This window comes from Bos mutus, chromosome 1, assembly GCF_027580195.1.
Source record: "Bos mutus isolate GX-2022 chromosome 1, NWIPB_WYAK_1.1, whole genome shotgun sequence".
NCBI lineage: Eukaryota > Metazoa > Chordata > Mammalia > Artiodactyla > Bovidae > Bos > Bos mutus.
The window spans coordinates 136,071,580-136,097,995 of NC_091617.1; the positions used below are offsets into that span (position 1 = coordinate 136,071,580).

The 26,416-nt window shown below is 39.6% G+C and overlaps 1 protein-coding gene across 1 annotated transcript in view; it reads right to left on the reverse strand.

The window, feature by feature from the left end:
- The window catches only part of ACP3 (acid phosphatase 3), a 54,754-nt gene extending 36,608 nt beyond the window's left edge, over window positions 1-18,146 (reverse strand). The window contains exons 1-5 of the mRNA XM_005895640.3: window positions 17,946-18,146; window positions 9,532-9,627; window positions 5,424-5,510; window positions 4,816-4,968; window positions 321-419 (exon numbers count right to left, since the gene is read on the reverse strand). Of these exons, the coding sequence (XP_005895702.2) occupies window positions 321-419; window positions 4,816-4,968; window positions 5,424-5,510; window positions 9,532-9,627; window positions 17,946-18,071 (561 nt within the window). The 5' untranslated portion in view covers window positions 18,072-18,146. The remainder of the gene's footprint in view (window positions 1-320; window positions 420-4,815; window positions 4,969-5,423; window positions 5,511-9,531; window positions 9,628-17,945) is intronic.
- Window positions 18,147-26,416: the final 8,270 nt, after the last annotated feature.

Genomic DNA, 26,416 nt, shown 5'->3' on the forward strand with positions numbered 1-26,416 from the left:
ATGTGAGCAGAGTAAAAAATACAGAGGGCATTTAACTAGGTGAAGATATCCAAAGCTCACTCATCATAAGAGAAGAATACTGCAGCACAACATTCTATAATAGTGATGATACTGGGCTTTCTTGTCTCAGTCCTGATTTTGGAAGGGATGCTTCTAGTGATATCATCTTTTGTCTATGCACTGTTGGGAATACTGTGGAGAAACAGGTACTATTGTACTTTTCTAAATTGGTAACTTTTGGAAGGATATTTTGATAATATTCAAACTGGCCCAGAATTTCTATTTCTGTATGCCAGTAAATGACACTTTTTTTTTTTAACCTTATAAGGATGTAGCCTCTTCTGGAATTCTTCTGATATCAAAGTCTCACTCTGAAGTTCTTGAAAACGAGGGCAGTTCCTGAAAGGTAGGTATAGCAACTGAGGAAAAAGAGAAATCATAAGTCTTTTATTAGTTGGAAGAACTAAAGAAGCTGCAGCCATTAGATATAAAGTGACTTGAATAAAATATTCAAATGTGTTTTAAGCTGAATGGAATTCTAAAATTGAGGAAAAAGATAAATGATCTGCAGGTCTTAAATAATAGTTACCCAAAACTCAAAAGCTTTTTTGTCCCTTTCATAAACTTGCCTAAATAAGACTGTGTTATTGCTAAATAGTTTCACTTCTGGTTTCTCTGTGAAATGGTGACTGTTATCTTGCTTCCTTCCAAATCTCTTTCATTTCTAGCACTAGAGACACATCTGTGTCCATGCACTCTCTCTCTCTCTCTTTCACACACACACACACACACACACGAGTATAGAGAAATGAATTAGAGATGCCAGAAAGAATCTTAAGAGATTGATTAATCATTCACTGAAGTAAGTTCTTGCAAATTTGCAGACTGTTAAAATAAGGGCACATACTAAAAACATAGAAAATATATTTGAAAATCTATTATGAGGACAAAGTGATCATCCCTTTAAAGTGAGTTTAAATCTGACAATCCTTTCTATTTTTAACTATAATCTATAGGCTGGTAACTTCCAAGTTCATTTCATTGCTCTTCACTTTCTATCTGAGCTAGTCCTGTATCAGCCCTTGGTGGATATCATTAGTTGAATGTTTATCTTCATCCTCAAATTTGACATTTACAAACTTGAACTCAACCTCTTCATTTTGTATTCTCTCTTCCTTTGTCAGTAGTAAAATTTATCATCCTCTTCATAGACTGACTAATCACTTTTGCCTGTTTACTTCCAAAACATAGTTATTTCTTGAACAATGCAGAGATTATGGCTGCCAACCCTTACACAGTTGAAAATCCGTATAGCTTCAGAGTCCGTATCCACTGTTTCGCATCTGACAGTCTACCTACTGTGGGTTTTGTAGTGCTGTAGTATACATTTATTGAACAAAATGTGTATGTAAGTGGACCCGTGTAGTTCAAACCCACATTGTTCAGGAGTCTATCCAAAATAGACCCCTCTTCTTTTATCTTCATTGTCCCCTCCCAGTCCAGACCACCATAATCCGTGTTTCAACTATTGTAAGGGCTTTCTGTGGGATCACTTTGCATCACAATTCATCCTTCATGCAGCAGTTACACTAATACTTTTTATTTTATTTTTTTAAAGGCTAATATGTTGAAGCCATCAATCAAATCATGCCATTCTGTAGCTTATAACTTTCACCGTCTTTGCATTTTACTTGGAATAAAATCCAAACTCAGCCCTTAGTGATCTTTCTGTCCTGCTTTCCTACCGCTGCCCCCTCACTCACGTGTTTCCAGCAACACTGGGAGCCTCCTTGCTGTACCCTGAACACACAGGCTGGCAGTCTCTGCAGACTGTTCCCTGTCTGAGACATTCCCCCTCTACAGCTCTTCTAGACATTTTGCTCAGCCACCATCACATTACCTTATTTTATTTCCTTCAAGGAACTCATTGCCATTTGAAATGACTGTATTTATTTACTTCTTTATCATCTGTTTCCTATAAAACAGAAACTTGAAGACAGCCAGGGTCTTGTCTATCTCGTTCTTTGCTGTCATTTGTTCACTGTTGTCAAAGCCTAGAACAGGGCCTGACATATTAAATGCTACTCAAAAATCATTTTTTGATAAGTTGCTTCCTGTCTGTCATTTCTGATTCTGTGTCACCTGGTCATACCTTGCTTTCCTTTCTCTAGTGTCCTTACCATCTACTTTCAGGCCTTCATTTCCTCACTCATGCATGGTTTCAAGTTATTTTCAGAGGTCCCAGTATCTTTTTCCTCCAAGTTAATGTCAGACAAGTGCCCCAAAGCACTGCTCATCAGGTGTGTACACAGTACTGAGATAAGTACAATAGTTTCTTCTACATCCACTGCTTTACATCTAAATTTCCCTGCCTGCACAGGACTGTTCTTTTAAAGGCCTAGGTTTTAATGAATTACTTAATTTTTCTAGACTTTAGTTTTCTCACCCCACATATTCAAAGAGTCTGGATGAAAACAGAAGAATCACCTAAACATCTGTCCAGCATTTTGTAGTTTATAAAGTCATTTCCTTTTCTTAACCAACTTGGTTTTCACAAATCCCTGTGAAGAATTTAGGTGGGTACGAGTATTTCCATTTTATAGAAAAGGAGACTGAAGAACAGGGAAGTAAGCTCAAGTATCTGAAGTGGTGGGTGGCTCTCAGACTCGGGTTTTCCCAACTTTAAATTCAACCCTCCTTCTATATCATGCTGCCTTTATCTCAAGATTCCTTTGGTTATTAAATTTGGATTCTCTAACATGTGCCCAACACAATTATTCTGTCTTGCTTTCATTCTTTCTAGACAAGAACTCTGGACACAGAAGGGCAAGTACTTTACATTGACTCAAAGCTCAGCTTTGGGGCTGCCTTCTTGTCCTTTCATACCCTCCTCCAAGGTCTGGTTCAAGTTCTCACTCTGTCCATGAAGACTTGAATGACTGCCCTTTATAGTTCTAAGAATGACTTGGTCTCTGAATTCCTCCAGCATGTGCAGCTTGTTCTTGAAATCACTGCCCACATTGTATTGTCTTCTACATACTTCATATGTGTGAATCTTTTTTCATCAAATGGACTGTAAATTAAGGAAGAAAACTGGTCTCATATTTCCCTTCTATTTCTGTATAGCACTTAGTAGAGTTCTGGGAATAACTTTAGTTGATTGATTTCGTTAAATTTCTTAGTTCATGTTAGAATTGTTTCATCTTGGTGAGTAGGTTTCAGAGGGCCACAGGTAAGGGGGCCATTTTGCTTGTTTCTCTCTCCCTCTCCTCTCTCCTTCACTCTCAATGCTTTTTCCTTCCTCTTCTAATAGCACCTGCATCCCTTTACTATGTAAGTTAACCATTATCTTTCAGGACTAAGGATTAAATAGCTACCCTGGTTTATACTGGCTAAAGCTGGTGCTTCTGTCCACTCTTTGTGTAGAAAAGGCTGTGGGAAAAGTGAATATTTTTCTTTTTCAAAGAAAACATTCACAAGCACCACCTTGTGAATTCACAAGCACCCTCAAACACTGATAATCATGATTCACTTCTGATTCTGTGAAGGAAAGGGCATAAATAAATCATCTTGTCTTTTCAGGAGACACTAGAAAATTTGATTGGAGTAGATTTACCTAGAGAGGTTGACAGGGTTAAGCTATTTCTACAAAGCACTTGGGAAAAATTCTTAAGTCACCAGGCTCAGCAATTAGGTCAAATTTCTTGGAGTACTGACAATGCAAATGGGATAGTAACCTAACCCAGAGGTCACCAGGCAACATTCTAGGCCCAGTAGTCATGCTAAGCTTCAGTCATAAAGAGAGGAGATAGCCATGTTATAATGTGACTCCAGGGGAATTAGGAAGGTTTCCTTGTCCCAGACTATTCCTTCATACAGTCTTAAATTCAAGACCTGGAAGATTAGTTAGATTTATTATTACTATTTTAAGAATAGGAATTCCTCTGAAAAGATAAAAGAGTTCTTGGTCAGTCCCATCAGTGTAAATAAATTTGGGAGTTTCTCTTGAGCAACTTCATTTAGGCAACTTGGTTTATGGTACTAATTCTCAGCTTGGCTGTCCACTAGAATCATCCAGGGAAATTTTTACAAACATATTGGTGCCTGGGTCCCACCCTCAGAGATGCTGATGTACTAGGGGGTGTGCCCTCTGCGTCAATATTTTTAAAATTTTCCAGGTGATTCTAATATGCAACTAATTTTGAGAATGACTAGTTTGCACAAAAGGAAACTACTCTGGAATGAGATCTGTCTGGTTCTAGTCCCAGTAGTGATGTTTTTCAGCTGTGTGACTTTGGATCTATTTTGTTCATTGGACTTCTCTGAGCACTTTTTTCTCTGGCTATAAAAGGAGCACAATAATATTGTCCATTCATGGCTGTTATGAAAGGTAAATATTATGACACATATAAAGTTTTGGCCACCAATTATGCACCTAAATCTTTCTTTTTTACCTTAGCTAGGAAAGGGGATTTTCATCAGGGTAGGGATATTTTCTAGGTAGAGAGGTCTTAGGATATTTTGGAGGGAGGAGAACCCTTTGTTGGGCACCAACTGTGTGTGTGCATGTAAAGATGAAGAGGGACAAATAGCCAGAAGTTAAAAGAATAGCAAAGCAAATAATAAATCTCTAAAGAGAAATTCTGTTCCTACTCCCTCTTACCAGGGCTTTCTAAGTCCTGTGCACCATTATTTAGGAAAGAATTAAGGCTGCACAGCCCACAAAGTATCCAGACTCCCAAATCTGCAAGTCCTGAGTAGCTTGCCTTCCTTCTTCCAGAACAAATGAAATCTGTGTTTTCCCAGAAAACTGACCTGATCTTCAGAAACAGGGACTGTGTGCACTGGGATGGGCTGCCAGAGTAGGCTGGGATTCCAGATGCTGATACCCTCTGGGGGAAATAGGGCTGCAAGGTTTGTCATAGCACTCATCAAAGTCCGGTCAATATCCGTGCTTCGAACATGAACCTAGGGTAGGAAAATCAAAGCAGATCCAATTGAGAGGAACTGTGGTTTTCCCTCCACTATGGAGCTAATAGTATATTTGAGAAATGGCGAGACACCCACACCAAAATATTAGCAGACATGGTAGCATCATAATCATAATACCTATTATGGAAAAGACAGTATTATGGGCATGCCATGACTTAAAGCAACCCGGTGTGTCAACAGTTGAATTGATGAAAGAGACGAATTAAGTACTGGCTACTTGCCAAGCCAAAATATTTACCATAGGTGTCCATTTTGACCTTATTTATATTCATACTTTTTTTTAAGAACAAAATATTTATATAAAGAGGAGTACATTTGTAAACAAGATACCTGACTTTTATAAGTTCCTTAGGAAATAGGAAACTTTTACAAATACATTATGTTACATTATTTCAAGGGGGAAGGTTCCCACTATTAGCTTCCCAACTTACCTGTTCACGCTTATAAGATTCATTCAAAAAGTTTTCATAACGTTTCCTTATATATTGTCCAAGTTCATAATGCTGTGCCATGCCCAACTATGGGAACAAATAAAAGAAAAAAATATGAAAGTAGGTTCTATGAAACTGTGAGTCTTATCACTCTTCATTGAATAAGTAGAGTGAACAGTGGTATATTTTAATAGTTTCATAGTAACAACACATTTTAAAATGCAAACAGGAAAAAAGAACTGTAATCTTTAGTCATGATTAAATTAGCTCCCTGAGAAAACTCAATTCATTGTCATTAGCACTTAACATAGAATCTTGCACAGTTAATAGCTGGTGGTTGACTGAATTTAAGTAAATGGTTCATCTCTTCTGGCAGAGCATTCTGTGGGTCATCTTTGTTGGTAGAGACTTTCAAGGGCTGGTTAGCTTGTGGAGGAAATTCAATCATCCTATAAGAGGTTAGACTTGATGAATCTAAAGATCACCTTCAACCTCTGAGTGAAATAATTTATTGTCTATACAGTTCACTTATGTCTGGTTCGTGAAAAGTTAAAGCCTGTTATTTGAAGTGTGGACTCTGGATCAGCAGTATTGGCATCACTTGGGAGTATGTTAGAAACCAAATTCTTGGGCCCCACCCTTGACCTATTGAACCAGAATCATTGTGGGGAGAGCTCAGAAATCTGTTTTTTAACAAACTCATTAAGATTCCAATGGCAGTTAGTCATCAAGAAGTGTTGCCTTAGCTTGATGATCCTCAAGCATTACTGTGCATCAGAAGCAAAATTATCTAGGGTGCTTCTTGAAACGCAGATTCCTCAGTGTTTCTGCCAGGGATTCTAGCTCATTGGATCCTGAGGGTAGCCCTGGAATCTGTATTATGACAAGTTCCCTAAGTGACTCAGATCTGTGTAGTAGAACACTATGCTTTGGGCAATATTGCATTCAAGTCTGTCTTTAATTCAGAGCCTCATCAGAAGAGGAGTCAGAAAAGATGTGGTCACTGTGGCTTTGGATTGGTTCCACTCACTCATTTACTTGCCACTCCTGGCTACCTTTCTAGATGGGAAAAGAAGTAGGAAAAGAATAATGTGTACTTTGAGGTTTGTGAGTTTCCTGAATGATCCGGATAGCTGAAGAAGCAAGTACTTTTGGTATAATTGTTGTTCTAACCTAAAGCTAACTTCTAAGGAAATAGTCATCTTCTATAGAACAGTAAATCACCTGGGGAACTCAGTAAGAACAAAGATTCCCAGGCTTCAACCCTAGAGTTTCTAGTTCAGTCAGGGTGTCAGAGAATTTACATCTCTGACAAATTTCCAGGTAATGGTGATGTTGCTCATCCAGGGACCATACTTTGAAAACCATTGAACTCAAAAAGAACCATTGCTTTGTCACTACGCAGATTGGAAGTACCTAGTCAAGGGCAATGGCAAACCTAGACAGCATATTAAAAAGCAAAGACATTACTTTGCCTACAAAGGTTTGTCTAGTCAAAGCTATGGTTTTTCCAGTAATCATGTATGGATGTGAGAGTTGGACTATAAAGAAAGGCTAAGTGCTAAAGAATTGATACTTTTGAACTGTGGTGTTGGAGAAGACTCTCGAGAATCCCTTGGATTGCAAGGAGATCAAACCAGTCAATCCTAAAGGAAGTCAACCCTGAATATTCACTTGAAGGGCTGATACTGAAGTTCCAACACTTTGGCCACCTGATGAAAAGAGCTGACTCATTGGAAAAGACCCTCATGCTGGGAAAGATTGCAGGCAGGAGGAGAAGGGGACAAGAGAGGACAAGATGGTTGGATGGCATCACTGAATCAATGGACATGAGTTGGAACAAACTCCAAGAGACAGTGAAGGACAAGGAAGCCTGGTATGCTGCAGTTCATGGGTTTGTGAAGAGTTGGCCATGGCAGAGTGACTGAACAACAAGCCAAGGGCAGGAATTTGAGCTCCAGAACCTTGTTACTTCAAGAGTGGCCATGTACCAGCACGATGAGCATCACTTAGGAGTTTGTTAGAAATGGAGAATCTCAGGCCATGTCAGGCCCAATTAATTAGAATCTGCATTTTAACAAGATCCTCCAATAATTCACTTGCACTGGAAAGATTGAGAACACCAGGAGAAACTGGTGGCTAGTCAAGAGAATGCCAGAATAAGCCAGACAGATCCCACAGTCTGGAAGAATCTTTTGATTTTAGTGGAACATTACAGCAAGGGAACCAGAGTCTTGACAGAACCATAGATACCATGAAGCAGCCCTGTAGTTTTATAACCCTTCTCTTTTTCAGGAAGCCAAAAGTTATGTAGGCTATGGTGAGAAGAGCTCTGATGGGAGCCAGAAGATGCTGGCCTCAAATAGCCTCTTTGCATTTTCTCCTCATTGAGATGCAGCTACGACAGTAATTCTCAGCCTTTGCTACATGCTAGATCAAGGAGTTTCTAAAAATCCCACTGTTCAGGCTGCACCCTAGATGGATTAAATAAGAAACTTCCAGGCAGACAATAGTATTTTGTAAAGCTCTCCAAGTAGTTCCAATATTTAGCCAAGATCAAGACCCATTAATTTAGGGTAGATATTCAACTCTAAACATTCTATGATATTTTCTTAATATATTTAAACAATATTTTGGTCAGGACAGAAGCAATACACGTGGCCTTGTGTCTCCAAACAGAAGGTTAATTCACTTACACAGGTGAAGTGTGCAGGGCACTGGAGCATTACCACAGATCTCTTTGTTTCCCAGTTCACCTTCTTGGGTGCTCTTTAGGAAGTAGGGCTCCCTGTGTTTAACTGACTACTTTTAACGAAGGCTCAATCCCAATACATCCATCTAATAAAAATCAATTTTAGCAATGCTAGTACCAAAGGAATCGAGTTTTCCTAACTCTGCTGATTCAGGATTATTTTCTACTTTCTCAGGTAGAGCCTGAGAAACTCACGGGCTGGCTTGTAAGCAATTCTTGGCTCTCTTCAACATCTTTTAAGTTCATGTATTCTTCTGTTATACACAGAGTACATCATGCAAAATGCCGGGCTGGATGAAGCACAAGCTGGAACCAAGATTGCCAGGAGAAATATCAATAACCTCAGATATGCAGATGACACCACCCTTATGGCAGAAAGTAAAGAGGAACTAAAGAGCCTCTTGATGAAACTGAAAGAGAAGAGTGAAAAAGCTGCCTTAAAACTCAACATTAAAAAAACAAAGATCGTGGCATCCAGTCCTATCACTTCATGGCAAATAGTTGGGGGAACAATGGAAACAGTGACAGACTTTATTTTATTGGGCTCCAAAATCACTGCAAATGGTGACTGTAGCCATGAAATTAAAAGACGCTTTCTCCTTGGAAGAAAAGTTATGATCAACGTAGACAGAATATTAGAAAACAGAGACATTACTTTGCCAACAAAGGTCTGTCTAGTCAAGGCTATGGTTTTTCCAATGGTCATGTATGGATGTGAGAGTTGGACTATAAAGAAAGCTGAGCACTGAAGAATATTCATTGGAAGGACTGATGCTGAAGCTGAAACTCCAATACCTGTCACCTGATGCGAAGACCTGACTCATTGGAAAAGACCCTGATGCAGGGAAAGATTGAAGTCAGGAGGAGAAGGGGATGACAGAGAATGAAATGGTTGTATGGCATCACCAATTTGATGGACATGAATTTGAGAAAACTCTGGGAGTTGGTGAGGGACAGGAAGCCTGATGTGCTACAGTCCATGGGGTTGCAAAGAGTTGTACACAACTGAGTGATTGAACTGAACTGATTCTTCTGTTGCCCATTTACAACTCATGATTTAATAAACCCAACAGGAAATCCTATATATATCAAAATTCTATATATGTCTATAATTCTATATAAAATTCTACATAATTTTCCTACAGTTACTAGTCACCAGGGGTGACTTGATCATGATCAGAGATTGTTGAGCACAAACAAAACACATTTTACACTTTTTAGATTCCAGGTACCTGTGCAAAAACACTTCCCCATATTTGAGTAACTAAAATAGTTATACAGTTTCAATATATTGTTAACAATTCCACAGTTTCCCTTAAGACTCATAAGAAACCCTTAGATGAAAATTCAACCAACCTGAGTGAGTTGGCCAAATCCCTGTGGCCATGAGGATTCCTTAATGGGATCATTAGGAAAGGTTTCAATAGGACTTCGGTCTCCATGCCTAAAAACCTGAAAATAGATTGAGATAGTAATGTTACCAGCTTAGGTGTTTTACCTCTGTTCATCGTGATAGAGGGCTTCCCTTGCAGCTCAGCTGGTAAAGAATCCGCCTGCATTGTGGGAGACCTGGATTTGATCCCTGGTTTGGGAAGATCCCCTGGAGAAGGGAAAGGTTACCCACTCCAGTATTCTGGCCTAGAGAATTCCATGGACCATATAATCCATGGGGTTGCAAGGAGTTGGACACAACTGAGCGACTTTCTTTTACTTTTTTTTTTTTTATTGTGATGGAGGTTTCTTCTAAACCTCTGGTTCTCAACACTGGATGCTTGCTGAAATCAACTGGGAAGTTAAAAGTTTTCTAAGGACTGGATTCCTCCCTTGTGATTTTGGTTTAATTAGTTTCAGATGCAGCCAGGGCATTAGGATTTTAAAAACCTCCTCAAGTAAATTTTAGGCTAAGAACTGCTATTCTAAGTTTACTAACACTGTCCTAATAGCTCATCATCTTGTTATTCACATTACCAGAAACACAGGAAAACTGTTAGTGAACTGTTATTGTTTCAAGTAATGTGAATGAGAATGATAAGCCATTAGAAGTCAGGTGACCCACAGGTCTCCACAGGTGGAGAATGATTTGTACATCAGATAGGGCAAGAGGGAAAACAAAGCTTAGCAAGATCACTTTATTACAGACAAGCTCTGATGAGAAATTCTGCTGCTGCTGCTGCTAAGTCGCTTCAGTCGTGTCGGCTCTGTGTGACCCCATAGATGGCAGCCCACCAGGCTCCTCCATCCCTGGGATTCTCCAAGCAAGAACACTGGGGTGGGTTGCCATTTCCTTCTCCAATGCATGAAAGTAAAAAGTGAAAGTGAAGTCATTCAGTCGTGTCTGACTCTTAGCGACCCCATGGACTGCAGCCTACCAGGCTCCTCTGTCCATGGGATTCTCCAGGCAAGAGTACTGGAGTGGGGTGCCATTGCCTTCTCCACTAATGAGAAATATCCCCTCTCTAATTATGATTATAGTAGTAATAGTGTTAACATTTTGACATATAATAATAGTCGCTTTTAAATGCTACATACAGTTTGTGACCATCTTTGGCCAATGATTTATTAGTTTTTAGGAAGTTAAGGATAAAGAACTTGCCAGTGAGATTAGAAAAGCTAATTATCAACACTTTAAGAACATACTTCTGGATTTGTGTGCATGTCATCATGCTTCTTTGCACATTTTACTCTTTGGGGAGGGTAGTCTGGACTTTTGAAACCTTGGTGAGTGAAAGTTGCTCAGTCATGTCTGACTCTTTGTGACCACGTGGACTATATAGTCCATGGAATTTTCCAGGCCATAATGTTGGAGTGGGTAGCCTTTCCCTTCTCCATAGGATCTTCCCAACCCAGGGATTGAACCCAGGTCTCCCACATTGCAGGCAGATTCTTTACCAGCTGAGCCACAAGGGAAGCCCAAAAATACAGGAGTGAGTAACCTATCCCTTCTCTAGCAGATCTTCCTGTCCCAGGAAACGAACCAGGGTTGAAACCTTGGTACTTTGATTTTAATATGCTTTCTGAATAGCATATCAAACCAAACACAAAGATATTTTATAAGCCAAAGATAAGAAAAGAAAAACTCAAGAAATACAAGATGAAGTCTGCACTGGTGTCAGCAAACATTTTTAATACAGAGGAGGGCTTGCCTAACACCTTGCATTCTCTGAGACTTCCTGCACTGGTCACGCATACTTCCTAGCTAACATGCTCCACTGAAAAGAAAGCCAAGAGGCTGTTCTTTTGAAATCTTGTAAAACAGTTCAGCAGACACAGAGTAAGAAACAGTCTCAGACTTAAGTCATCTTTGAGATGGGATTCCAGGAAAAGGAAAAGGAGGGAGGCTTCTAAGACCTGGGTTGTGTCTCTGGTGTTTGAAGAAAACTTATCTTTTGGCCATCTGAACTGGTAAGAAATTGAAATCTTGGTAGAACAGGCTATGGAAACAGAGGGACAATGGTGTGGTGGATCTTAAGAAACTATTTTGGTCAGGTAAGGAATTATTGTCATGAATGGTCACTTAGCTGTGTACTCTCTGGTGGGCACATACAGTTACTAGTCACTAGGGGTGACTTGATCGTGATCAGAAATTGTTGAGGCTAATCATTAGTGCTTCTCTTTCCACAATCAAAACACATTTTACACTTTTTAGATCCCAGGTAATTGTGCAAAGTACTTGAGAGCTTCCTTGGTGGTTCAGACTGTAAAGAATCTGCAATGCAGGAGACCTGGGTGGGGAAGATCCCCTGGAGAAGGAAAAGGCATGCCACTCAAGTTGGTATGGAGAAGTCTATGGACAGAGGATCCTGGCAGGCTATAGTCCATGGGGTTGCAAAGAGTAGGACATGACTAAGCGACTAAAACTTTCCCAGATCTGAATAACAAAATTACTATATGGTTTAAGTGGATTATAAACTCCACATTGTTTAGTTTCTAGAGTTTCTCATCCTTAGCACAGTTGGCATTTTGGCTGTGGAGGACTGTCCTGTGCATAGTAGGGATGTTTAGCAATGTCCCTGGCCTTCGCCCACTAGACGCCAATGGCATTCCCCAGTTGTGACATTTCCAAATGTCCCCCAGGAGCCAAAACTACCCCTAGCTGAGAGCCACTGAACCAAAGAGAAGTTGGATGAGAGACACTATAGCAAAATAAGTTACACTTCCTACCAGCCTGTAATCACAATAACTCAACACTTTTAGAATGCTTGCTTTGTCCTAGAAGCTGTGCTTCTCATATATCTAATCCTTTCATCAATTCTACAGAGCAATTACTATCATTATCCTCATTTCACGCACCAGAAAACTGACCTTAGTTAAATGACCTGCCCAAGGTCACACGGTGCATAAGTGGTTGAGCAGAAATACAAACAGGTTTTGTGAGTCCAACACCAGCTTCTGAACCCACGTAAGAGGCTCATTTCTCTCTGCTCTAACATGCCTCTTAGCCTTCCACCAGTGGAAAATCTTGGACCTGCTGCTTTTTTATGAACTAAAATTAGAAATTATGTGTGTGTGTGTGTGGGGAGTTGTGTTGCATCAGAGGAAACCAAAACCTTGATATAAGAAACATCCTCAAATATTATTTAACAGATAAATCTGAGGATATGCAACTAAATGACAGAATGGCCTGGGGAGAAAAACAAGTGTGGTATCCTTAGATGAGTATCTTAAAGAGCAAAGCTGAAACAAGACCATAAGACGTGGGCAAGCTTTCCTGCTCTGTTTTACAGGTCAGGAATAATTGTACTCCCCTGCATTTCAGTGGCTTTCCAGGTGGTCTGGTGGTAAAGAATATGCCAGCTAATGCAAGAGAAGTGAGAGACGTGGGTTCAGTCCTTGGATGGGGAAGATCTCCTGAAATGGCAACCCATTTCAGTATTCTTGCCTGGAAAATTTCATGGACAGAGGAGCCTGGCAGGCTCCACGCGTTTGCAAAGAGTCGGACATGACTGAGCACACATGGACATTTCAGTAGGTTTTCAGGGCTTCTGAAGTAGTGGCTCACACATGCTATGAACTCTTTGGAAGGGGTGTTCCACAGAAACACTTAATGAACCATCTCCCACCTCCAGTGCTAGAAATCAAAATGTATATGTGTGTGTGTGTGTGTGTGCACACATGCACACCTGTCCCTCAAGCACATGAAGGTGGCATTCTCAAGCTTCTGGAGTTTCTTCACTTTACCTGGAGGCTTTGGACTATGCTCAGGCATTTTTTTAAAAGTCTGTGGCAGGGCAATCTTCTTAGCTGCTGCCCTGCCAAAATTTATATCTTCTGTTCTCAGTCCAGCAATCACAGTCTATCAAATCCTTTAGAAGCCTAAGACTAGTGGTACTACTCTACTACTGGTACTGAACCTACTGGTTCTGCACTAGGACTATTTGCAAATTACAAATTTGCAATACAAAAGGACTAATTACAATAGGAAGACATCCAGGATAATAACAACCCCTTAGGTTTGTGTTTCGGTAGTTTTGTACAACTCTTTCCCCTGCCATCTCTTTTAATTCTTACAACTCTGTAAGGACAGATTGGCAGTATTGCTGCACTGAAAAAATAAGAAAAGCAAGGCTTAAAGAGATGAAATAAGCCATCCAGATCTCTTGCCTCCCTCCCATGATTGCTAGCCCATTGTTTTCTCTGCCATATCACATTTACCTTACCCTTTTAAATCAAAGGGGGATTCCCTAGTAGCTCAAATGGTGCAGAATCTGCCTGCATTGCAGGAGACTTTGATCCCTGGAGAAGGAAGATCCCTGGAGAAGGGCATGGCATCCCATTCCAGTATTCTTGCCTGGAGAATTCCATGGACAGAGGAGCCTGGTGGTCTGTAGTCCATGGGGTCACAAAAAGCTGGACACAACCGAGCAACTTTCACTATTACTACTAAATCAAAGGTAACTTTTTAAAAAGAATGAAGATTTGGTACCCATGTGACTGATTCTGCTCCACTAAGTCTGTTGACCAGATTTGGTGCGCTGTGTATGATGTGGAGACCCTGATGACTGGAGGACATCTTGTCTAGTCCCCCTTCCCTGACATCAGTCAGGAGCTCTAAAGTGTAAGTCAGAATAGTGTCTTGATTGCTTTAGAACCCTCGAATGTCCTCTCATTCTATCACACTTTTTTTTTTTTTGCAGAAAATTAGAAAAATATACAAAAATAGAGATTTTTATAATGAGCCACTATGAATCCATCACTTGCTCCAACAATGATCAGCTCATGTGTGGCCAGTCTTGTTTCATGTACTCCCACTGACTCTCAGACATTATATCATTTCCCACTGTTCTTTGCATAAAAGTCAAAGTCCTTACAATAGCTCACTAGACACTACCTGATGTGGTCCTGCCCACGGCCATGTTCTTCCCTTACATTTTTGCTAAGCATGCTTAGCCAGAGGAGACTCTGCTGTTCTATCCAGTACATTAAGTGTGTTCCAGCTTCAGGGCCTTCATGTTCTGTCTTCCTGGAATGTCCAGCTTCTGCATCTCCTGGCACATTCACTTGGTTGCTAAGAGAACTTGGCTTGTGGAATTAAACTCCACTTCCTATTTTGTTAGGTATGTTCCAAGTCATGAACATTTCTTGATGCACAAACCTTGCCATGAAGAATAAGTTTATTTAATTTTCTTCCTTTTAGGAAATGAGAAACAACTCCTTTGGTAAAGAGAATTAAAAAGTGAAAGACTTTGGGTAGAAAGGAATGAGTTGAGTAAATAAATGACACTTCAGAGGTTAGAAGGGAAGCCAACTGCTTCTTAAGGGACTCAGTGTGGGAACGCACCCTGTACTCCCCATGAGGAAGGCTGAAAGGCCTGGCATACTAATGGGATGTATTTACGGCCCAGGAGGATACTGAGCCTACAGTAGAGAGGAGAGAAGCCCTCCTCAAGTGTACTTACACACAGATGTGTGTCTCCCACAAGACAAAATACATTAGAATTCACAGGCGGTAGAAATTGAGTGCAAACCTGTTAGCCTAACGTTCCAGCGGACATGATAATTATCTAATATCTTCAATTCTCCTTGCTGAAAAATGATGAAAGGTCAAGTAGAAACTTTAAGGACATTATATTAGAATATTCAAAACTCTGCAAAGTCCCACATTTAAGAGACTTTTAAACACAGTTTAATTCACATTTTTTTCCCAAAACTGATTTGACTATAGAAACCTATTTTTTAAAATCAAGCAAAACCTGTTAACAACTTGTCAAACTAGCATTCCACTAGATATGCACTGGTGAACCTGTTTCAAAAGGCACATGGTGACTCTGTTCATGAGAGAACAAGAAATGGACAGATTCCTGCTATTTCTGCCAAGAACAGTTTTTCAGAATTGAGGAAGATTTATTTTTCTTGGATTGCAGTGGAAAACCACTGCTGAATATGTGTGAAGCCAACACACAGACCTTGCTGGGGAGGCCTCAGCTCCATGTTCTGGGTTGGACACACATGGCAGGAACAGAATATGTCTAGTGATTAAGGGCAGTTTTCTGAAATCATACAGCCTGGGTTCAACTCTTAGCTGTGTGATCATGGCAATTTGCTTAGTCTCTTTGTGCCTCAATTCCTTCAACTATAAAACAGGGTTAATAAGGTTTTTACAAAAACCTCATAGAACAGTTCCCAGATTTAGCAAACAAAAATGTAAGATGCCCCAATATTGCATGTAAACATATGTATATTAACAAACTATTTGATGTTCATCTGAAATGCAAATTTAACTGGGCATCCTGTGTTTTCTGATAACCCTATTTTGTAGGGTTGTTGGGAGGACAATGTAACATAATTCATATTGAAAATCTCATTGAGATTTTTGTTTGCTAAATCTGAGAACTGTTGCCCAGTGGCTCAGTGGTAAAGAATCTGCCTGCAATGCAGGAGATGTGGGTTTGATCCCTGGGTCAGGATGATCCCCTGGGAGAGAAATGGCAACCCACTCCAGTATTCCTGCCGTGGACAGAGGAGCCTGGTGGGCTACATGGGGTCACAAAAGAGTTGGACTTAGTGACTACACAGCGACAACAATCTTTCTTTCACTCTGGTTCTCCTAATCATTTTTAGGGAATTCCTGGGTATATAATCAAACCATTTATAGTCAGATATTTTCTATAATCAATAAGAAGAATATAGTGATATCTTCTGGCTTAAGTCCTTAGATATAGTTTTATGGTAAAGAGACATGTATTGTTGCCTCAATCTACCATTAATGGAAGAAAGCTGTGGTAGGAAAAATTGTTAACATTAGTCTTGTATAGTAACTGTTAAATCTTTTAGTTCCAAGAGAGCTAACTTTGTAAGCTTTTTCTTAGGGAAGAATTAACTTGTAGTTCCTGAACACATGTTAACCAAGAATGGAGAGAGAGAAGGGAAACCTACAACAGTTTGGTAGCCAGGGAAGCAAGCCTGGGCTGTTGTAAAACAGGGAGGAGAGAATGGACCAGATGCAGTTAGGTGCGAGTTCACTGTAATATCTAGAAGAGGATTACCCCTCCGCCAGCTTGTTGACAGTGCAATTTCTGCAGATATAAGTAAAAGTCTAACTCAAATGGATTTCCCTATATAAAGTACACAACGTTATAAAGACTTTCTTTTTCAACACAGAAGCCTGAATTCTGTGAACACTGGTGAATCGTTCGTAAATAAATTGACGATACGTTCCTCTGGTTCTCTCTCTCTCATTGTTGACTCATGACCTAGTAAAGATTTATTGGATGAAGAATCATGATTTGCAAAAACATATGGTTATGAAATTTTTCTATAGAAGGGAAAGAAAGAAGTTCTGAGTACAGCAAGCTGAGAAAAATGAGAATTTCATGTTTAATTTTTAAGTAAAAGGTGACCTCCCTGGAAAGTATAAAAATAAATTTTGGATATCCTTTCAGGAAGAAAATGTACTTAACAGCATACTTCTACTCTATCAAATGAAAAGATGTGATAAAGAAAAAAAGATGGAGAGAGCCTATAAAATACGTGGAGAGGGTCAGAGGCAGAGAGACAGTGAGTGAAACAGGAAAAAGAGAAATAAAAAAACAGAGACAATCAAAGATCAAGACAGAAACCAAGAGCTATAAAAGAATCAATTTCAGGACGGTTAGTAAAGTGGTTAATCCCCTTAATCCCCTTTACTTCACAAACTTTCTCCCTATCTATTTTTTAAAACAATGCCAACAGTATATCTTCTTTCCTTGACAACATCCATTAGCCTCCCATCCCCCTTTCCTAATTTGTCACGCTTCCTAGCATGTCACATGGGTGGGGAAAAACATGATTTTAATGATCAACCATATCTGTTTCAGGAAGTCATCCTAGAATTCTTGGGTTTTAGTTTTATGCTCAAAGTCTGCTTATAAATGTGTTTTCTAGTTTCCTGATAAACAAAAAGGGAAGGGGTTATTAAATTGAGAAAATGACAGTTTTTTGGCTTGCCAACAAATAATCATTAAATGAAACCAGTCTAGCTACTGGTGCTAAACAGACCTAAAGAGGCACCTCCTGGTCTCGTGTGGCTATCAAGAGGAAAACATTTAAGGCAGTTGCACAGTAAGTGACTAGGTAAATAACATTGGCAAAGTAAAAAATTATCCAAACCAAACAGGATTTTGTTAGGACATGTTTGGTTTTTTTTACAAGGAACTTGCAAAACTTGCTTATTCACTTTCTGATTTGGGTCTCTGGGAGACTATACTAGGGTAAAATGAAACGGACACTTGGTTTTCAGACCCTGTTGGTAGCAAACGGATTTAAAGGAAAAGCAATGAGAGAAGTCTACTCACCAATGTCACAAACCTCAGTTCCTTGGCTCTCACACCTCCGTCCAGGTCCGGCAGGAAGGAAAGCAGAAGCAACAGGCTGAGGTGAAGGCTTGTTGCCCTGGTCATGAGGAGGGCAGCATTTCTCATCCTGGGGAGAGCTGCTTCAGGCTAGAGTTGGGATGTGCTGCTTTCAGGGCAAAGCCATTAGAGGGGAAGCTATTTAACCAAGAGTTTGAAAGGGAAGGAGGAACTGGGAGGAGCCAGTCTCCAGGTAGCTTGGGGAGGGATTTAGCCTGTGTCTGGTCAGATCATTTTTGGCTGAGTGTCAGAGTTCATGGTCTTCTGGATTTAAGTTACAATACTGAGGCCCAGACAAGGGAGAGCTGTTGCTCAGGGTCATAGAGCACACGGCTAGATATTTCTTTTCTGCCTTATCTTTATCCTTTCTTTAGGTGGGGTGTGATACAACATTTGCTTTGTGGCTGTCACTTGGGAAAGGATTAGACCTCAACTTTGGAAACCTTAAGTTAGTGACTTCTAATCTTTTTGGTAATGTAGAATTATAGGAGAGAAATATGGAAGGAACTGCATATACCAGCATATTTTGGGTATATTCTCCAGGCCAAATATGGCTTTTTCCCTAAAACTCTCATGTAGCCTATTTTTAAGTTGAAGAAAAGTAAGAACAACTTTGTTTTGAGAATTTTTAGTCACACTTTAAGATATTTGGGGCTTATTTGGGGCTCATCTGAGGTATCCCCAAGTTAGGATTAGAAGTACCTTTTCTAACCTGACAGTTTACAAACACAACAACAAACTGACCTAGAGTTCTGTTATTAGTCACCGACTCTGACCGGGAGTCATATAGTCTGGGTGAGTCACAGCCTTGCTTCTACAGCAGTGATCTAATCAGGGATGCTATGAAAGAGGATAATCCAGACTGAGAGAATTTAGATTTCCTTTTTTCCCAACCTGTCAGCCCCATACAGGCTAAAATAGGATATTGGTGCAGAGCTGCCTGTCAGGATGCTCCCACCCCATCAATGGAGAGAACCCCTCATTCTCTGGTACAGTGCACTGGGGAGACCTCTGTTGTTATATGATCATAGGCTGCTGTAGAAAGTGGCTGGTGGGAGAGCTGTTGCCTCTTCTGGTGTGGGAGAATATGTGTGGAGAATGAATGCATGTGTGGTTAGGGTTTGGCATTTAAGGGAACTTGTGACCCTCTCTTTACCATTGAATTCTCCACCTGCCAGTCCCCACTGTCATTTTTAATGCATGAGATATTGAGGAGATACATCAGAGAAAAGGAGATGAAAATTGAAAAGTTGCCCAGGTGGGCAGAGACAAAGTTGCCACATGGATTCCTGCTGTATGTTCTGGGCAACCTGAGAAAGAAAGTTCCAGCAGCTGCTGACCACCTGCTTAGTTCTGAACAATGTGCCTTCAATTGTGCCAGATACTTGATTCTTCACAGTGCCTTATTTTCTCAAGAATCAGCCAGTTCTTTGTTCTCCTATCTTATTCCTTGTCTCACCCTTTGACTGTTACCTGGCACTATTCTGACTACAGCCTTCATGCTTTCTGATAATGGCTCTGGTTCTTTAACCTACCTGTGCCGTCTTGTGCTAGGTTGGATAAACTATCTCTCATCCAGACCCTACTTTCACTGTGTCACCTCCTCTGGGCTCCTTTTAGCCTTCCAAGTAAGAATGAGAACAATAGCTTTTTATTAAAAGAGCCAGAAAAAGGCTGCTTGAATTGAATACATCTCAACTCAAACTTAAGTCAGGTTGGAATAAGTGAATGGCTTTTATTTCTACTCTGTTTCAGTCATCATCCTAACTTCTAGTTTGTTCATCAAATTGTAAATGGAGGAGAAGATCAAAAATGTAATTCTGAACACCATGCAGTTGAGTCTGAAAGATACTCTAAATTCAAATGGATCCCATTTTAGGATTTTCTTTGGTCTCCTGAACCTTAAATTAATATGGCCTTATAAAGACCTAAAAATTCATTTGGAATAAACATATGGATATGGTATTATTGAAAGTGAGACTTGAAAAAATACTGGGGTGTCTTGGACACCCCAATGACATGTCAATCATGTTAGTGCAAATGATTAGCAGAACTTACTGGCTAAATCACATTTTTCCCTTTGTGGTACTTCTTTTATCATATGCAAAGTGTTCAAGCTCTAATTGATTCAATGTGAGGAAGTTCCAGGTTGGGCTCATTGGAAAGTAAACTTCCTGGTAGAGATTTGCATATAGGAAATTTATTAGGGAGTGCTCTCAGGATCAAAACAGGAAGGGGAGGAGAAATAAACAGACTTGGGGAGAGAGAGAAGGCCTCAGCTGACCATGCTATGAATTCTGAAATTGAATGGCCTTTTGGAGTTGTCCTGAATTGGTGTGAGGAAGCCAGGCTTTTTTTAGCCAGTTGTTGGAGGCAGGGGTTCCCAGCAGGGAGAATGATTGTGGGTTGAAATGACTCTTTTCTATAATGGCAGTTCTCAAAGCAACTGACAGCTGAGTGACGTCAGACAACAAATTCCCAAGAGCTTGGGGAAATTAACTCTTCAGCTCATGAAAGGAGCTCTGGGTGGTGTAACATAGAATCCATGACAATGAACAAGTTCTTATAGGAAAAAAAATTAATGATCCTTTGTAGATAAAAGGCTATAAAAGCACTAAGTTGACCTTGATAGTAAGAGTCTAGTTGGAGTTGAGATCCATCAATAGGTGTATTGGTTGGTCCCAGGTAGGACTGCTGTGTTTGAACTCTCTGACTTATTGTTGTTTAGTCACTCAGTTGTGTCTGACTCTTTGTGACCCCATGGACTGCAGCATGCCAGGCTTTCCTGTCCTTCACTGTCTCCCGGTGAAAAGATGTTATGTTCATTGAGTCGGTGATGCCATCCAACCATCTCATCCTCTGTCGTCCCCTTTTCCTCCTGCCTTCAACTTTTCCCAGCATCAGGGTCTTCTAATGAGTTGGCTCTTCACATCAGGTGGCCAAATAATTGGAGCTTCAGCATCAGTCCTTCCAATGAATATTCAGGATTGATTTCCTTTAGGACTGACTGGTTTGATCTCCTTGCAGTCCAAGGGACTCTCGAGAGTCTTGCCTAGTATCACAGTTCAAAAGCATCAATTCTTCAGCACTCAGCCTTCTTTATGGTCCAACTCTCACATCCACGCATGACTACTGGAAAAACCATAACTTTGACTGTATGGACTTTTGTTGACAAAGTAATGTCTCTGCTTTTTAGTATGCTGTCTAAGTTTGTCATAGCTTTTCTTCCAAGGAGTAAGTGCCTTTTAATTTCATGGCTGCAGTCACCATCTGCAGTGATTTTGGAGTCCTGGAAAATGGCTTGCTACATCTTCACAATTCTATTATTTGGCCCTCAGTGCCTTATGGACTGTTGATCATACATACTGATGAACAGTCAATATAAAGGCTTTTTTTTTTTTTTAAAGAGAGAAATGCTCTTTCTTACTGGACATGCCTTCTCTATTTGCAAAACAAAGGAGAAAGAGAGAGCGAGATTGAGATGCCTTTGAAGCCACCATTGACTTCAGGGTCCTCTCTCTTCCCAGTCCTCCAGGCACACATTTTAGTGGCAGGGGCTCTTTTAGGAATCTGTGCTGGAAGATGCTGCTGTACAGAGGCCACCAAAGGCAAATTTTTGTATCAGAACCTCGTTAAAATATTAGCTTCTTTGAGGCAAAATTTAATGTAAAATGTGTTTTTAGTAAAAGTTCTTTACTCCTGAACTGATCATTTTGTGGTTTTTGGGTGTGTTTGTCTGTTGACCCTTGGTTTAAAATAACTATTTTATTGTATAATATTTAGAGAAATCTCATTTCATATAACCAATGACTATGTCATTGGAATGTTACCAAAATGTAACTTCAGCGATCACCAGAACATCTTTCCTGTACTCCACAAATTAGCGTGCATACAAATCACGTTGGAAGCTTAATAAAATACAAACCCCTGGGGCTCACTCCCAGAAACTCTGGTTTGGTAGGTTCAGATAATATTAGAAACAGTGCCCTGCAAGATGTTATTAGAGCCTTAGGCAAGAGGAAAATTATCAGTCATACTGTCCTTATTTAAATCTTTGATATTTAAAAAAAACATCTAAATTGTTTTACATTAATTTTTATTTTTTTAAATATTGTGTCAAAATATTTATCTTGATTACTGAGGTTTTTGGCACCCCCTTAAATTATGTGCCCAAACTGAGTACCTCACTGTCCTCTCCCTGGTTCCCTGATGTGATGCTAAGAATTGGAAGATGAGAGAACTTTTTTGTTTTAAAATTAAATGATCTAACTTTCCCTTGTTCTCTCTGCAAGGAAACACATGTTTGGGTGGGATGAAGCCACGTTTGGAGGAGTATACTGACGTGTGGAGAATGGAAAGGAACCAAGTACTTTTAGATGAAACAAAGCTGACTGCATCTATTTGGATAATACAACCTAGCCTTCCTCATAAACCTTGCCCCTTGGAATAAAACTGCTTTTCTCACATTTAGGACTAACCACACCTTCATGGGAAATAGATGGGGAAACACTGGAAACAGTGGCAGACTTTATTTTTTTGAGCTCCAAAATCACTGCAGATGGTGATTGCAGCCATGAAATTAAAAGACAGTTACTCCTTGGAAGAAAAGTTATGACCAACCTAGATAGCATATTGAAAAGCAGCGACATTACTTTGCCAACAAAGGTCCGTCTAGTCAAGGGTATGGTTTTTCCTGTGGTCATGTATGGATGTGAGAGTTGGACTGTGAAGAAGGCTGAGCGCCAAAGAATTGATGCTTTTGAACTGTGGTGTGGGAGAGGACTCTTGAGAGTCCCTTGGACTTCAAGGAGATCCAACCAGTCCATTCTGAAGGAGATCAGCCCTGGGATTTCTTTAAAAGGAATGATGCTAAAGCTGAAACTCCAGTACTTTGTCCACCTCATGTGAAGAGTTGACTCATTGGAAAAGACTCTGATGCTGGGAGGGATTGGGGGCAGGAAGAGAAGGGGACGACAGAGGATGAGATGGCTGGATGGCATCACTGACTCGATGGACGTGAATCTGAGTGAACTCCGGAGTTGGTGATGGACAGGGAGGCCTGGCGTGCTGCGATTCATGGGGTTGCAAAGAGTTGGACACAACCGAGTGACTGAACTGAGCTGAAGTGAACTGACTAGACAGACCTTTGTTGGCAAAGTAATGTCTCTGCTTTTCAATATGCTATCTAGGTTGGTTATAACTTTTCTTCCAAGGAGTAACCGTCTTTTAATTTAATGGCTGCAATCACCATCTGCAGTGATTTTGGAGCCCAAAACCATAAAGTCTGACACTGTTTCCACTGTTCTCCCCACCTATTTGCCATGAAGTGATGGGACCAGATGCCATGATCTTCGTTTTCTGAATGTTGAGCTTTAAGCCAACTTTTTCACTCTCCTCTTTCACTTTCATTAAGAGGCTTTTGAGTTCCTCTTCACTTTCTGTCATAAGGGTAGTATAATCTGCATATCTGAGGTTATTGGTATTTCTCCCAGCAATCTTGATTCCAGTTTGTGCTTCTTCTAGCCCAGCGTTTCTCATGATGTACTCTGCATATAAGTTAAATAAGCAGGGTGACAATATACAGCAATTAGCCTCCAATTAAAAAAAAAAAAAAAGAGAGATTTGGTGTATATATACCACATCTTCTTTATCCATTCATCTATTGATGGACATTTAGATCGCTTCCATATTTTGACTATTGTAAATAATGCTGCTGTGAAATAAAGGTCCATTTCTTTAATATATGCTTATAATAAATGGGCAATCTAGTGAGTAAACTAGTTTTCCTGAATTCTGTGAGCTATTCTAGCAAAGTATTCAAACCTGAGTAGGGAATCCTTGAAACTTCTGGTTTGAAGCTGGTTGGTTAGAATTACAGGTATCAGCCTAGGCTTGGGACTTGCATCTGAAGTAGAGAGTGCTCTGCTGGGATTGAGCCCCTTACCAAAAGAGTCTGATTCTATCTTTGGGTAGATAGTATCAGAATTGAGTTGAACTGTAGGACTTCCTGCTGGCATCCAAGAATTGCTTGTTGGTGTGGGGAAATTTCCACATGCATCGAGTTTGGAATTGGGTTCAGAACCTTAGTTAATATGTCCCCTCAAAGACAGGCAAATGTTGTTTTATCACTGTCTTACCTTTACTATAGCCTTACAGACTGAATACTATATTTGTTCTACTATATTTCAAAGGTAAAGAACTTACAACTTACAAAAATATTATCCTATCTCATTTTGTATGCATGTATATTGAAGAAAAACTGAATGGACATCCATGATATTTTGATAATAAGTTTTTTCCTGGGTGATATAATTATAAGTGATTTTATTTTCTTCTTTATCTTTTCCCAACTTCCCAAATTTATTACAATGGAAAAACATCTCTTTAAAGTCAGACAATTTTAAATGTCTAATATTTGCTATGTGTACTTTCTCACTTGATTATGCCTGTTCTTATTCTATGGCCAATTCCTAAACTACTGATGATAGAAAGTTTCCTTTCTCCTGCCTCAATTTTTAGCCCTGTTTCCCACCCCTGCCCCCCCACCCCCGCCTTTTCATATGTCTTGTATTAAAGACATTACATAACTTGTAGTATTGTGAAAACTCCAGAATAATACAATACCCATTTAGAAAGTCTTCAATTTGTTCTTAGAATTTTTTGAATCAAATTAGGTCACTGTTTTATGAAAAATATTTAATTGGCTTCCTGCTATACTTAGAATAAAACCCCGAATTCCTCCATGGGCTACAAGGTTCCTCTTGGTCTGGCTCCTCCTTCCTCTTCAACTCGTTCCTATCATTTGCTCAGACAAGCTGCACAGGCTTCTGCTTCACGCAGTTTGCATTTTACAGCTCCCTCTCTCTGCTGTGTCTTCCCTCCAATGGGCTGATTCTCTCATTGCACTTCTTTAGATGAGCATTCCTTGACCCTCCCAGTTAAACTAATAGCTTCCAGCAGTCTCTATCATACTACCCTCTTTTATTTCTGCCATAGCACTTTTTATACCTGACATTATGTTGTGTGTATATGTTTGTTGTTTATCTCCTCCATTAGAAATTTTAACCTTCATGAGAGCAAAGGCTATGCCCCATTGGATAGAATAATACCTGGCACCTAGTGGGGGTTCATTAAATATTTGTTGAATGAATGAATGAATCTTTACAAGTCAACTACTTTATCTTAAAAAAAAAAATCCCTAACACATTTTGAAGCTTTCTTATAGTGTCTCTAAACTGGTTTTCCATTTATTCATTTCAAGAAGGATGGACATTTTTACAGCTTGGATGACTTTCTTTGGACAAGTAGAGTCATGTCAGTCTTTACCTCTTGATTCTGAGTCTTTCAAAGCTTTGTGATTTTCTAAGCTCCCTTCTCCTAATTTTGGCTGCTGACCTGCTAATTTCTGTAAATTGGGATGTGTTTGGGGGGAGTCAGCTGAAGGAGGGACATTTTTAATCCCATGGTTGATCTGAAAATTAATATAGCTTATTAATTTTATGTTATAGTCTGTTTTATTTTACTTAATAATTTTAGATAAACATCTTAAACTTTGTAACATATTCACAAATATAGACCCCAATTTCTTGTTAACAAGTACAAAAAATAAAGAACCTCAAGGAATCAAAGTAATGTGTCATCAGGTACATTCAGTAGAGTTCATACTCTTGGCTCTGCCTGCATTTATTTTAACAAAATAATATTTTAGATTACTTATGGGGCACACACTCCATGATGCTGTTACTACCATCCTTCCATCCTGTTACAACACTCACACATGCGCACACACATACACACATGAATGCATACCCCAGAAGAAATATACCCTCCCTCAGGAAGTGTGGTGTTAATCATCCTTACAGGGAATTATTGCAAGACAACATGGGGACACTTTTTGGGAAAAGTTTTGGGTGGGCGTTAAGAGTAGGCTTCCTAAAACATTCTAAATATATCTAGTTTACCCCCATTCATCCTTCATCATTCTCAATAGATTTGTTAAATTTACTCAAATAAATCTGAGTAACCTGAAGTTCATACTCTACCTAACATTGCCCACAAGAAATAATGTTGAACACAGAAATATTATTCTTAGCATAAAAAATTCAAGGACTTTGGTTACATGACATAATTTTGGCTATCATATAGATATAGGAAATGAAAAGTTATTTATCTTCCCAAGTTTGGACAACAAAGTAAATTCTTCAGAGAAATTACTATAGTAATATACAGATAGTAGTGGATTGGACCAGATTATAAAGCCATATGGTTGTTTCAATCACGAAAGTCTTATGATTCAAAGGAAAACTATAGAAATCTTTATTTATTGACCTTGTATTTTCATTGTCAGAAAGGCTAACAGAAGACGAGGGTCTTTGTAGCTGAAGGATTTTAAATTTAGTGCTGCTACTGACATT